Source organism: Pipistrellus kuhlii, unplaced genomic scaffold (assembly GCF_014108245.1).
Source record: "Pipistrellus kuhlii isolate mPipKuh1 unplaced genomic scaffold, mPipKuh1.p scaffold_m20_p_1, whole genome shotgun sequence".
Taxonomy (NCBI): Eukaryota; Metazoa; Chordata; class Mammalia; order Chiroptera; family Vespertilionidae; genus Pipistrellus; species Pipistrellus kuhlii.
In genome coordinates this window covers 15,819,823-15,833,268 of record NW_023425404.1, presented here as the reverse complement: position 1 = coordinate 15,833,268, position 13,446 = coordinate 15,819,823, and the positions used below count along the sequence as shown (strand labels likewise).

General features: G+C 40.1%; 2 protein-coding genes and 1 non-coding gene across 4 annotated transcripts; 2 read left to right on the top strand and 1 right to left on the bottom strand.

Annotated features, from left to right (window-relative positions):
• Positions 1-492: 492 nt before the first annotated feature.
• LOC118716220 (mitochondrial import inner membrane translocase subunit Tim8 A-like) lies at positions 493-1,753 on the top strand. Its single transcript, XM_045579327.1, has one exon. The coding sequence runs from the start codon at positions 622-624 to the stop codon at positions 901-903; it is 282 nt and encodes a 93-aa protein (XP_045435283.1). The 5' UTR covers positions 493-621; the 3' UTR covers positions 904-1,753.
• A 779-nt stretch (positions 1,754-2,532) lies between these two features.
• ERH (ERH mRNA splicing and mitosis factor) lies at positions 2,533-13,187 on the bottom strand. 2 transcript variants are annotated; one of them, XM_036433106.2, is made up of 5 exons: positions 13,028-13,187; positions 10,108-10,195; positions 7,214-7,334; positions 7,089-7,151; positions 2,533-3,021 (listed from the first exon to the last, which is right to left on the bottom strand). In XM_036433106.2, exons 1-5 carry the CDS (start codon positions 13,028-13,030, stop codon positions 2,919-2,921), a joined length of 378 nt encoding a protein of 125 aa, XP_036288999.1. In that variant the 5' UTR covers positions 13,031-13,187; the 3' UTR covers positions 2,533-2,918. The 2 variants fall into 2 exon arrangements, with proteins under 2 accessions (XP_036288999.1, XP_036289009.1); XM_036433116.2 differs by lacking the exon at positions 7,089-7,151.
• On the top strand, positions 7,506-7,612 carry LOC118709836. Its single transcript, XR_004985155.1, has one exon. It is a non-coding gene; the product is annotated as a U6 spliceosomal RNA (small nuclear RNA).
• Positions 13,188-13,446: the final 259 nt, after the last annotated feature.

The following is a 13,446-nucleotide window of genomic DNA, read 5'->3' as shown; positions in this document are numbered from 1 at the left end:
CCATTCTTTCCAGATATGCTCTAGAAATTTTTGAAAAAATGTAAAAATTATATGTTAGAGAAATAAAACTATATTAATAGGATAGGCCAAGTGAGAAATAGGACAATCTGATTTACTTTTGGATTACTTTTCCCCCCCGTAAAAAAATTTAGATTTAAAAATTTGCTGGTTCAGCCTGGCTGGTGTGCTTCAATGTCAATCCATGAACCAGGAGGTTCAATTCCCAGTTAGGACACATGCCTGGGTTGTGGGCTTAATCCTTAGCGTGAGATATGCAGGAGGCAGATGATCAATGATTCTCATTGTTGATGTTTCTGTCTCTCCCTCTCGGAAATCAATAAAAAATACATATATTAAAAAAAATTAAGCCCTAACCGGTTTGGCTCAGTGGATAGAGTGTTGGCCTGTGGACTGAAGGGTTCCAGGTTCGATTCCAGTCAATGGCACGTACCTTGGTTGCTGGTACATCCCCAGTAAGGGGTGTGTAGGAGGCAGCTGATCGGTTTCTCTCTCATCGATGTTTCTCTCTATCCCTCTCCTTCTCTCTGTAAAAACAATAAAATATATTTTTTTAAAAATTAGGTTGGTGCAGTTTGTCAAGGTGTGCGTGGCTGGTCTGGGATGGATTCTTCTTCGAATTCCTCGGCAGCGGATTTGGGCTCAGTGCAGCATTTCATCAAGGTGGCGACTCAGAAGCAGCGCTTCCAGCAGCTGGTACACCAGGTGACGGAACATTGTTGGGAGAAGTGCATGGACAAGCCTAAGCGAAAGTTGGACAGTCGGGCTAAGGCCTGTTTTGTGAACTGCGTTGAACGCTTCATTGATACAAGCCAATTCATCTTGAATCGATGGGAACAGACCCAGAAATCCAAGCCAGTCTTCTCAGAAAGCCTTTCTGACTGATTTCAGTATTACTCTTTTGGAAAAGGAAAGTGGTTCAAGAATGAAGAAAAGGCTACAGGGGGATTTGCTCCCGCCTTGTGGCACTCTGCAAGTATCTGGTCATCTGAAAATGAACAAAGACCAATATTTTTCTGAGTTTGGGGTTTGAGGGTCATATGTGTATTTAGTTGCTCTTTTTTAATGTTAATCTTATGAAAACAATTGGCAGATGAATGGAAAACCTTAGATGCATATTACTGTATGTGGGACTATGTTTTTCTGAACGTCCCAGTAACTACTTCCTATAATTTGGATAGTGGAATTGCCTTTTGTAATTTGATAGTGGGACCACATAGGTAAAATCTGTCTTTTGTGGATTCATTTCAGATGCCTATGGACATTGATACACATCTTGGTGTCTGAGAAAGGGTGGCAATGGGCGAAGTTATTTGGCATTTAACTAGTGTTTTGACCATCAGTGCTGGGGGAAAAAAATCTATTCAAATAATACAATTCAGCTTTCTAAATTATCTCCCTTCCTTATACTGTGATTTACTTAAGTATATAAAGTATGGTCTCAGGTAGTACAGGCAGCCTGAGAATCCAGAGGTCTTTACTTATAAAGGAATCTAGCCAGCAAACATAATTCTCGTTACTAAAGTGCCATGAGGAAGAATTTAACTTATCCTGTATATCAGGGTCAAAGAAATTCAAAGACGGGCCTAAATATTAGTTGTAAAGATTTAGGCCTGTCAAAAACTAACAGCAGTTCCATGTAGAGGTGCATGTCTAATGTCAATCAGTATTGATTCTATTTACTGCAATTTTTTGATCACTGAAATAAAAGCTTCCACAAGATTAAAAAAAAAAATTGACTGGTTCACATGAAATAACTACAGCAATAAATAAATTTGGTAAGGCACCCTAATTTTAATAATCCTCTAATACAGTGATGACATTGATAGAACAATTACTCTGTAGAAAAAGTGAGCTCATATAAATACTACCGTAACTTAGAATTTGGTCCTGCATAAAACAAAAAAAATAGTCATGGCCCTAATATAGAAATGGGTTTGCGGACAAGAAGAGAATATAGGGGCACTCGTGAAGCCTCCAAAAACCTTGCCAAACTCATAATGCATGAAGATATTATTGGCTGTCTGTCATAATAGCAGAATCAGGAAATGTCCACATACCTGATGACTGTAGGTATGATAAAGTGTATGTTCAAGTCAAATAACACCACACTCTACATTAAAAGCAAGGTTACCTTGTATTTTTCTGTGGTCTTTTCCTCACCCTTACACTGCCATACAACAGTGCCATTCAACTGCTGAAGGCTATGAGAAGGGCACAAGGACTTCCCACTGAGAGGACATAACCAAAGCTAGGGAACTAACTGCCCTGCTGCTACAGACGAGCCATGTCACCAGAAAGTCTTTCATGTTTGCATCCACAGTAAACCTTGGATCTACAAATGAGACTCACAAGGCTAGGAAAATACTAAGGTAAAAGCTTGTTATATAAATCACATCAAAGCTCAATTCAAATTCTGAAGCAGTCTATTGGTTTTGACACTAATGCTTTGCAAGAAAATTCAATGTTCCTGTTTAGAGACCAAAAAAACTAAAATAAAAAATCAACCATGGGAAAAATATAACTAAAGAACATTTATTTGTTTTTCACTAAGACTTTATCTTAGCACATAATTAAACTGTGTCACTACCCCCACCCCAACTTGAAGGGTTAGTACAGTGAATGTTATAAAGCAGATATGAAGGATTGGAGTCAACATTAACTGACAAAGAAAAACTTCCTTCTAGATCATCATAACAATAAGTAAAAAAAGAGAGAAAGGGGGTGTGTGATGGGAGTTCAGATTGAACAAGATTCTCACATATCATCTAACACATTCAATCCTGGCCAGAGTGTACCAAAATGGAAACAGGATTACTATAATACAAAACTTCACTACAGATTGCTGTACACACCTGTGTTCCAAGCCCACCCCCAACCCCCAAATGCTGCCAACACAACTATTTCCCGGCCTGTTGGGCCTGTCGACGAAGAAGCACGTAGATCTTCTCTTTAATCCAATCTTTGTTATAAGGCTGGTATGTCTGGGTATCAGCTCGGTAACTGAGGAAAAGAAATTAATTATTGTCATTTCTTTTTAAACTCCAAATTTTAACTACCCAATGCTGGCAGATACAAATGGTCATACATGAACTTAATGAAAATGTGAGAGTGCTGGTGTGGCTCAATGGATAGAGCATCAGTCTGTAAATTGAAGGGTCCCAGGTTCAATTCCAGTCAAGGGCACATGCCCGAGTTACGGGCTAGATTCCCAGTAGGTGTGAGAGGAAGGCAGCCAATCAACGATTATCTCTCATTGATGTTTCTCTCTTTCCCTCTCCCTTCCTCTCTGAAATCAATAAAAACATTTTTTTAAAATGTAGAAGATGCCGAAGCCGGTTTGGCTCAGTGGATAGAGCATCGGTCTGTGGGCTGGGAGGTCCCGGGTTCGATTCCGGTCAGGGGCATGTACGTTGGTTGCGGGTATCCCCGGTGGGGGGTGTGCAGGAGGCAGCTGGTCGACGTTTCTCTCTCATCGACGTTTCTAGCTCTCTATCTTTCTCCCTTCCTCCTCTCTGTAAAATATCAATAAAACATTTTTTTTTTTAAATGTAGAAGAGCTGATTACATGTTGAATTTTTAAACCATGTGTACCATCTGGTAGAAAAACTGCATGGCATCTAAAATATGTGAAGGTGCAGTTTGCCTAAAAACAACAACAAAAAAACCTCAGGGATACGCTAGGATATCAATTTTCAATTGGTATGCCCCAAATAAAAACATGACAACAGCCAGCACTCTAATAGCCGTCCTGTGTGAATGAATCTAAATTATACTTTTTTTTGTCAGGTTGGCAAAAAAATAAATTTAATCCTTTTTACAATCCTGTGAGAGCAGAGTCCTCACTAGTAGCCCTGCACTCCAATTCTTGGCAAGAGAAACTCCAAAGGCATTGTCATAATCTTTCCCTGGTTTATTAAAAATGAACAGGCTTTCTCTTATAAAATGCTTAACCAAAAAAAAATAAACACTTGATTTTTTATTAATGTCCGTTAGTTACAATGAGAGAATTTGAAAAAGTAAAACAATTTTATTTGAATATCCTCTTTAAAATATATTTTTATTGATTTTAGGGAGGAAGGGAAGAAAGCATCAATGATAAAATCATTGATCAGCTGCCTCCTGTATGCCCACATCAGAAATAGAGCCGCAATCTGGGCATGTGCCCTGACCCTTCCTGTCCCCTCCCTTCTTCTCTAAAAATGTGCCGTGACCTCCTGATTCATAGGTTGATGCTCAATCACTGAGCCCTGCCAGGCGAGCTGAATACCACCCCCCCTTCCTAATTAAGTACTAATCTAGTCTACTTCAAGGTTTGGCAGAATAGACTAAAATATTTATATTAACACTGGAAAAGAACTAAAAAAGAAATAGAAATTTTCAGAACTATAATACTTGGGTGGAACAGCCTTATTTATTTAGACTACACCCTCATCCCAACAAGATCTCTTTCATAGTGAACACTTAGGAATCTATCAGCTTATAGGCTATTTTCCAACTCAAGAAAAAGTAATAATGCTTTCTTTATGGAAAGTTGTGCTTGAAAATGAGACAATTAAATCTTAAGTACATTTATAAAATCTCAAGTTGTTGGCATAGACGAATCATTTAGCCTCGTGTTATGCTCAGACTGCAGGTTTATAGAATAGAAGCTATGGGGCTGAGAGGTGAAATCAGTCAGTGTCTTCATCACTGCTATTAGGCTGTCTTTCAGATGAGTGCCTCCTCATTACAATAACTAAGAATAAAAATGTCCCTTTTGTCTTTAAACAAACTAACAGCCTACATATTTTAAAAGCTGTTACTTTCATCTTATAAAAAGTCCTGTCACTGCCAAGTAAACTTAATGAGTACGGTAATTTACAAATCAAAACTAGGCTTGCCCTGGCTGTTGTGGCTCAGTTGGTTGGGTGTCCTCCTCTACACAGCTAGCTTCAATTTCCTGTTAGGGCACATGCCTGGTTCAGGCTCTATCCCCAGTAGGGGGCGATCAGGAGGCAGTCAACCCATGTTTTTTCACATTGAAGTTTCTCTCTCCCCTTCCCTTCCTCTCTCTAAAAATAAAAAAAATAATTACAAAAATTAGACTCAATTCCTGGCCTAATGATAAAACAGCCCAAGTCAGAATCTAGGAAAAGGGGAGGGGTAGGATGTACTGTCATAATAAGTTTTTCTTCTTATTCAATTGCTTGTGATAGTTGTTTCAGAGCACTTCACACTCTTAGCGACATCAGCACTCTTGATGGCCTCTTTATGTTTTAAAATTGTGCTAATTGTACATTTTGCCAGCAACAAAAGCAAAAAAACAAAAACAAAAAAAAACCACAAAAATATTCACAGCAATTTTCTGTTATTTTAGTTAGGTGCCCAAGAGATGTATCAGCTTGAAAAGGTTGTCAAACCCAAAGGAGACATTTTTTCCTGTCTTGTGAAGAAGTTGGTTGAGAACCAAATTGTTCCAGATAGTAGATTTTGGAGAAAGAGGTTTGACTTTACCTTATTACTATCAACATCAATAAACCAATTTCAAGCATCTCATTCAACAACTCTTTGACTCCACTCTGACCTATAGTTAATTGATCCTATTTCTGTCTCCACACCACCCCAAACCGCACTTACATTTATTTCATGGTCATTTGGTCCTTTGTACAATACTCACTTACATATACCCTCAACTTTTAACAATATATTTACTAATTATCTACCTGTAACTATCAGGTTAAAAGTGACTAGGCCCTAGCCAGATAGCTTAGTTGGTTAGAGCGTCGTCCCAATATGCCAAGGTTTTGGGTTTGATCCCCTGTCAAGGCACATATACATACAAGAATCAATTAATGAATGAATAAATAATTGGAACAACAAATTGATGTTTCCTTCTCTCCACCGAAATTCAATAAAAAATTTTTTTTAAAAAAGACTAGGAAGCCGAAACCGGTTTGGCTCAGTGGTGGAGCGTCGGTCTGCGGACAGGGGTCCCGGGTTCGATTCCGGTCAGGGGCATGTGCATTGGTTGCGGGCACATCCCCGGTGGGGGGCGTGCAAGAGGCAGCTGGTTGATGTTTCTCTCTCATCGACGTTTCTAGCTCTCTATCTCTCTCCTTTCCTCTGTAAAAACTCAATAAAATATATTTTTAAAAAAGACTAGGAAAAGACCCATTATCACAATGATTTATTTCCTTTTAAATTTATTATCAGATACCTTGTAAGTCACACATTTCCCTAACCCAGTGGTGGGCAAACTCATTAGTCAACAGAGCGGCAAACCACGAGCCGCAGTTTACCAACCACTGCTCAAACCCCCTTCACCCTCCTGGATTATTTCCTACCTTTCATAAACCTTCAATACCTTCTCCCTCAACCTCAACTCTAAATGGTGTCCCTGCTTCCTATTTTCCTGAGAACATGAAAACAATCTCCCTAAACTTCTACATCTGCATGCACTCCTTACTTTACTGTTACCGAACTGTCCATGATCCTAACGTAAAGCCATCAATTTCTCATTCTCTACTAGGTCATGTCATCAGTTTTCAGCTCTCCTTGTTGGCTGCCTACAATTCCTCTTTTCTTGTTAGCATACCTGCAGCTTTGTTGGCCTCTTATAGCATTCTGAGCTTTTTATTTTAGAATTTTTCACCACTGAAAAAGTTACTTCTAGTATACTGTCTGGCACGAAAAAAATTTGACAAATGTGAGAATAGAAAATGTGATTCTAAAAAAATCTCATCCTAACATACCAAAATATACATGGTTAACATTGGGTAGAATTAAAATTAAATTCCATTTCAGTCCTGCATATATTTACATTTTTTAAATAGTGCTATGAAGACAAAATAACCTTAGTTTTAATCCAAAGCCTTTAAGGATAAAGACAAGGGGGGGGGGGGGGGGTGAGGGAGGACCTAAGAGAAAAGATTGGTTTAAGGAACAAAAGAATCACAACTTTGAACCTCTTAGTTAGCATCCTCTCTGCATACTAAACTGTATCAAATTAGCAAAGTTCTTATATTTTCCTGTCTTTATATTGCCAACATAACTCATGAACCATATATACAGGAAATATTAGTTACTACCTAGCAGTCAAAATACAAAGATCAGTGTCAGACACAGAGTGAGTTCCCAACACCATAAACCACTTCAAACAGATGAATAAACATCAGAAAAATACAACTTAAGATATATGGGGGTAAATACTTACACAAGACAGCTGAGGTCCGCCAGATCATCAATAAAATCAAACAACTGGCTGATATCATATGTGATTGAGGGGCTGTTGGGATTCATTCTCTTCAGATGTTCTTCATACATTTTACAAACACCTAAGAGAACGGGGGAGGAAGGAAACCAAGATCTTACAATTGCTTAAACTTAGAATACAAACAGTGTTATATGATATCACAATACTTATTTTCATAAACTTGGGCTGGGAAAATAAGTTGGCCACATTTGTTTTAACTGTTGCACTAGCTATTTCATAAAAAAAATGTATAGTGCTCACTTTGGCAGCACTTATACTAAAATTGGAACAATACAGAGAAGATTAACATGACCCCTGCACAAGGATGACACACAAATTTGTGAAATGGTCCAAATTCAAAAAATTTATAAATTCATCAAAATGTTGATATTTTGTGCTTTAATAAAATGGTAACTACAATTGGTATCTGTCAAAAGGCACAGTACCAATTGGATCTAAAAGGACTTAAAGACTTGCCATATGATGGTTCCAACAAGTGAGGACTAAATAAAGGGTCTTATCAGGCTTTTCAATAAATAAACATTCCTAAAGCCTCAGAGTAAAGAAAATCACCACTTTGGAATGAATGATAGATGATAAACATATGCTTTTCTATTCTGCTTTTCAAAATTTGATACAATGCAAAAAGACACCACAAACAAAAAACAACCCCCAACCCCCAAACAAACAAAATTGGCAATGAGGAAGAGATTATCATAATAGAGTATTTAATATCCTTGACTCTGGATTCAGACTTGACTCAATCTCTTGAACTCTTTCAAATGGAGATAAAAGTATCTTCATAGAGCTCTTGTGAAGAGTGTATGAAATAATGCATAAGAAGCACTACTAGCACATAGAATAAGCACGTAACTACTCAAATATAATAAAAAGACAATAAAACAAGCAAAATCACTGATACAGCTACTATAATTCACAGTGAAAGACTAGATGCTTTCCCACTCAGATGAGGAAGAACATTACAATATCTGTTCTTGCTACTTGTATTCAACATTGTACTGAAGTTGCTAGCCAGAGTTCATAAAAATTTAAACCTTCTGTGATTCAAAGACACTAACAAGTGATGCTGAAACCGGTTTGGCTCAATGGATAGAGCATCCATCGGCTTGGGGACTGAAGGGACCCGGGTTCGATTCCGGTCAAGGGCATGTACCTTGGTTGCGGGCATATCCCCAGTAGGGGGTGTGCAAGAGGCAGCTGATCAATGACTCTCTCTCATCGATGTTTCTATCTCTCTCCCTTCCTCTTTGTACAAAATCAATAAAATATATTAAAAAAAAAAAAAAAAAGTGAAAAGACTCGGGCAGCATTGCTCAGTGGTTGAACGTTGACCTATGAACCAGGAAGTCATGGTTTGATTCCAGGTCAGGGTACATGGCCCTAGTTATGGGCTCAATCCCCAGTGTGGGGTGTGCATGACGAAGCTGATTAATGATTCTCTCTCATCATCAAAATGATGTTTCTATCTCTCTCTCGCTTCCTCTCTAAAATCAATAAAAATTCAAAAAGTGAAAAGACAAGTCACAAACTGAAAAAAAAATCTTAACTATACTAATAAAAAGGCAATAGGCAAAAGGTCAGGCAGCCCTCACATATAATGACCAATCAGCAGGCTGTGTGCGCAGGGACTTGCACTGTTCGGGACTTGCGTCATGCATTCACAATCCATCACCAGAAGGCCTGGTGGAGGCCTCAGCACAATGAGGTCTGGGCGGGGTGGGGGAAATCCCTTGGCTCCATGAGGCTCAGAGGCAGGACCCTCCCTCACCCCCAGCTCCGGTCTACCTCTTTGGGGCAATCCATCAAAGAGCCCGGGATGGGTGAGTGGGGCCTACATCTTTGGGGCGATGGATTGTGAAGCTCTTGCACTGTGACAGGACACAGGCAAGGCTAGGGGACCCCTCATCCCCTGACCCAAGTGTATGAATTTTGTGCACTGGGCCTCTAGTATCTTATAAAGAACCTGTTATCCAAAATATGCAAAGGACTCCTAAGACTCAATAAGAAAACACCTCAAAAAATTGGCGAATGGCACAGTACCAGCTACCTAGAAGCTGACTCTAATTATTATAAGTAGCTTTTTTTTTTCATACATCAACCCATTGCTGACCCCCAACAAACAAATTTTAATTAGAATCCAGTTAGCATTAGATAGCAACAAATCCAGGGGCATGCCTAGCAGCAGCTAAAATAGTGACTATAAACTCTATATAGGAAAACAATGAACAACTTACTAGAAGGGTACAGGGCATATACAGCTGGTGTCTATGATGCAACTAGAGGCCCAGTGTATAATATTCGTGCAAGGGTAAGGTCCCTAGCAGCTGCTGGCCGGGGGCCTTCCTTCATTCCACAGTGCCCCCTAGTGGTCAGCCCACATCATAGTGAGTGATCAAACTCCCCATCAGTCAAATCCCCAAGCGGACAATTTGCATATAAGGCATAAATATATATATGCGCAAATTGTCAATTGCAAATTAGTATTTTTAACCATATATGTGGTTAAATATAATAAAAATTAGTGATGATGTAATCTACATGCTCTCATCTAATGGTTTACCAAGTAAAGAAACACTAAGGGCTAACTGTTCTCTTCACAGTAGTATAAACTTATCAAATACACAACAAATTACACTGATTTGGTTCCATTTGCCTTAATTCTCTGAGGTAATTTTTATTTCTAACAATGTCCCTAAGTATCTATTTCCACTGCTCAAAGGAAGAATCCAAGAAATCTGGAGGACAAAACAAACCCAATTCCTAAGTGAGATATATTTTAGTAGTGAATGTCAGGGGAAAGTGATTTTTACCCCTTGATTAGTATTTAAACTCACCTTCCATGCACTCATTCACTGATTCATAATCAGCATAAGTTCTGCCTTCTGGTCTCTTGGTAGGCTGTACCAGCAAAATGGTGTGAGACTGCAAGGGAAAAATGTGACTTCAATATAAGGTTCTAATTCATATTTGAGGAATTCAGAGTATGATATAAAGTCCTTCATGGCAAATCTCACTATTTTCAATATTTACTGCTCAAAAGCAAGGGTTAAAAGTTAAGTGGATAGAGCGCAGACTGAAAGGTCCCAGGTTCCATTCCAGTCGGGGGGCGAGTACCTTGGTTGCGGGCACATCCCCAGTAGGGGTGTGCAGGAGGCAGCTGATCGCAGTGTTTCTCTCTTATCGATGTTTCTAACTCTCTATCCCTCTCCCTTCCTCTCTGTAAAAAAATCAATATATTTTTTTAAAATTACCAAGAAATCACCAAATTTACAACTGTAGTCAAAATGATGATTATTTTTTAACATATCTTAATTGATTTCAGAGAAGAAGAGGAAACAGAGATAGAAAACATTAATAATGAGAGAATCAGTGATTGGCTGCCTCCTGCATGGGCCCCCATTGGGGATCAATCCTTTTTGCATCTACACTACCATATCGATGGAGTGTCAAAGTAATTCCCTTTTTTCTGGACCCCTCAAAGCACGAGGCACCACTCTGCAGAGACCAGAAATCCCCTCATTGTAATTACTGTTGTATCCTGCACCCACCTAAGTAAAAAAAAGCATGTCTATCATTTTACTTTTTATCCAATCCCAGAGGTCTCCCCACTTTGCTGTCTGCAGCCTCTCTGATCTATCACCAATGGAGTTCTTGTCACCCACTTACACCTTAAAACAAGGTGAAAAACTGCCCTGCTCCAGAGCATTATCTCATTATGTTGAGATTCTGCTTCCTGGCAATTGTCAACAATTTGGCTCAAGTAAACTTAAAAAATTCTTTACAGGTTTGAATGATTTTTTTACATTAACATTACATTTGAGCAAATAGAAATACATATTTATATAAATATATCTGCCACAACAGAAAAATAAGATTGTGAAACATAATCAGGAAGGAAAAGTTATGCAGAATTACCTTTAATAAAATCCCTTTTATCTGATAACCAAGCAGCTGTGATTCACTCTAATGAATGTTAATCTGGCTGTGTTACTTTTTTTTCCCAACTCTAACAGATATGAACCCTAAATTATCAGTAATTCTATGGAGGGAGAAATACAATACATACAATTTGCTCATTAGCTTTGAAAGAAACTAAAAAGCAAAGTATTTAAGGCTTTCGAAGCAGTCATCATTCATTTTAAATATGAATTCTAATTTTTAATTTTATAAGGAATTATCACTGATATTTATCCAACAAGAACAGGCTAATATTAATTGTTGCCACTTTTTCAGATTTTAAGCTAAGCATTGTAACACATTACCAAACAGTGACATAGAAGGCAGAGAAAGTAGGGAACTTAGAGATAAAATGACTTGCCGCCGAAACCGGTTTGGTTCAGTGGTAGAACGTTGGTCTGCAGACTGAGAAGGTCCTGGTCGAGGGCATGTGCATTGGTTGCGGGCACATCCCCAGTGGGGGGTTTGTGTGTGTGTGTGTGTGTGTGTGTGTGTGTGTGTGTGTGCAAGAGGCAGCTGGTGGATGTTTCTCTCTCATCCATGTTTCTAGCTCTCTATCCGTCTCCCTTCCTCTCTGTAAAAAATCAATAAAATATACATTTTAAAATAAAAACGACTTGCCCAAGGTCACATAGCTAATTATGACAAAACAGGAACTGGAAACCCAATTTTCTATTAGTCCTCCTTGAGAGACTATGTTGGGCCAAATATTGAAATATCTTAATTCATAAAAGTACAACCTGAAAAAGTGCCTGCTTAAAAAATAGCTGCATAACCTGTTAACAACCAGAAAAGGCCTAAACCGGTTTGGCTTAGAGGATAGAGCGTCAGCCCCAGGTTCGATTCCGGTCAAGGGCATGTACCTTGGTTGCGGGCACATCCCCAGAAGGGGGTGTGCAAGAGGCAGCTGATAGATGATTCTCTTTCATCGATGTTTCTAACTCTCTATCCCTCTCTCTTCCTCTCTGTAAAAAAATCAATAAAATATAATTTTTAAAAAAACAACCAGAAAAGGATAGTCCAAGTAACCTCTTTTTAAATTTTATTTTAAAGTAACCTCTTAATCCCTGTGAGCATCTCTTTAGTGGATTAAAAAAAGAGAAAAAAAGCCCACCTACCCTCCCACCCACTCCTCTATTACCCGGGCCAAATTCTAAGGAACCTGGAGCCCCAGGCTGAGCCTATCTTTTCGGCCTCCATTTCTAACAGAATGTAAATGCGGACAAGAACAGGCTCGAGGGCCGAGAGAAAAGCCAAACCAGGCACCAAACACCAAGAGTTTTGGAAAAGAGAAAGAATTACATATATTTTGTAAAAGGCAAAGCACAGAATAAAAAAGCGGGTGGGGGGAAATAGTTGCGAAAGCACACTACACAAAGCAAAGACCACCCTTCCTGGCCCGAACCCTGAGGGCAATCAATTCAAACTGTTAGCTCCGGGAACAGGTTTTCAGACGTTCCCTCGGCCATTGTTCCCACAGAAGGCTGAGGCGTTAGAAGGGAAGGAGCATGGGCATCCCTACGTGCGACTCTACCACGCCGCCTTCCTCAGAAAGCGCATCCTGGGCCCCGCACGCCCCGCCGGACCCAGCAGGAGGGCGCGCAACCACGGGGCGGCCCCGGGCTCGGGGCCTAGAGCCAGGCCCAGCGTTTCCGCGGCGGGAAGGGAGAGGGTCGACCCACCAGCCGGAGGGCCGGGGAGCAGCACGCTCGCGCTCGAGGGGCTGGGCAGAAGATGTACGGGGGCTGGAGCCACCCGGAGGCTGGGAGTTCGGGGAGTCGCTAAGACTTTTCTCACCATCGCGCCAAACTCTTTCGCTGCAGCCGCCGCCGCCGCCACACAGCCACACACGAGCTGAACCACAACGCCGCCAACAGCCAACCCCGCGAGAGGAGCTGCCGGAAGTCGTCAGAAGCGCAGCGCGAAAGAGCCAATTGGAACCATAGAATCTCACTCATTTCCGGCAACCACAGCGGGTTCCGGTTCTGTTTCAGCCATCTTGGATAAGGGCGCGATAAGATACACGGATAATCTTTTGGAACGTGAAAAACAATGTTTCCCCCCTCAAAACTCTTTCCGTATTCTCGTTGTGAGACACACGGCTGAAGTGATCACAGGTGTAAATAGTGACACAAGTCGCTATTTAAAAGGCAGAGCACAGAATGAAAAGGGGGATGAGGGGGCGGGAATAGTTGCTCAAAAATGGCGGCAGTGTA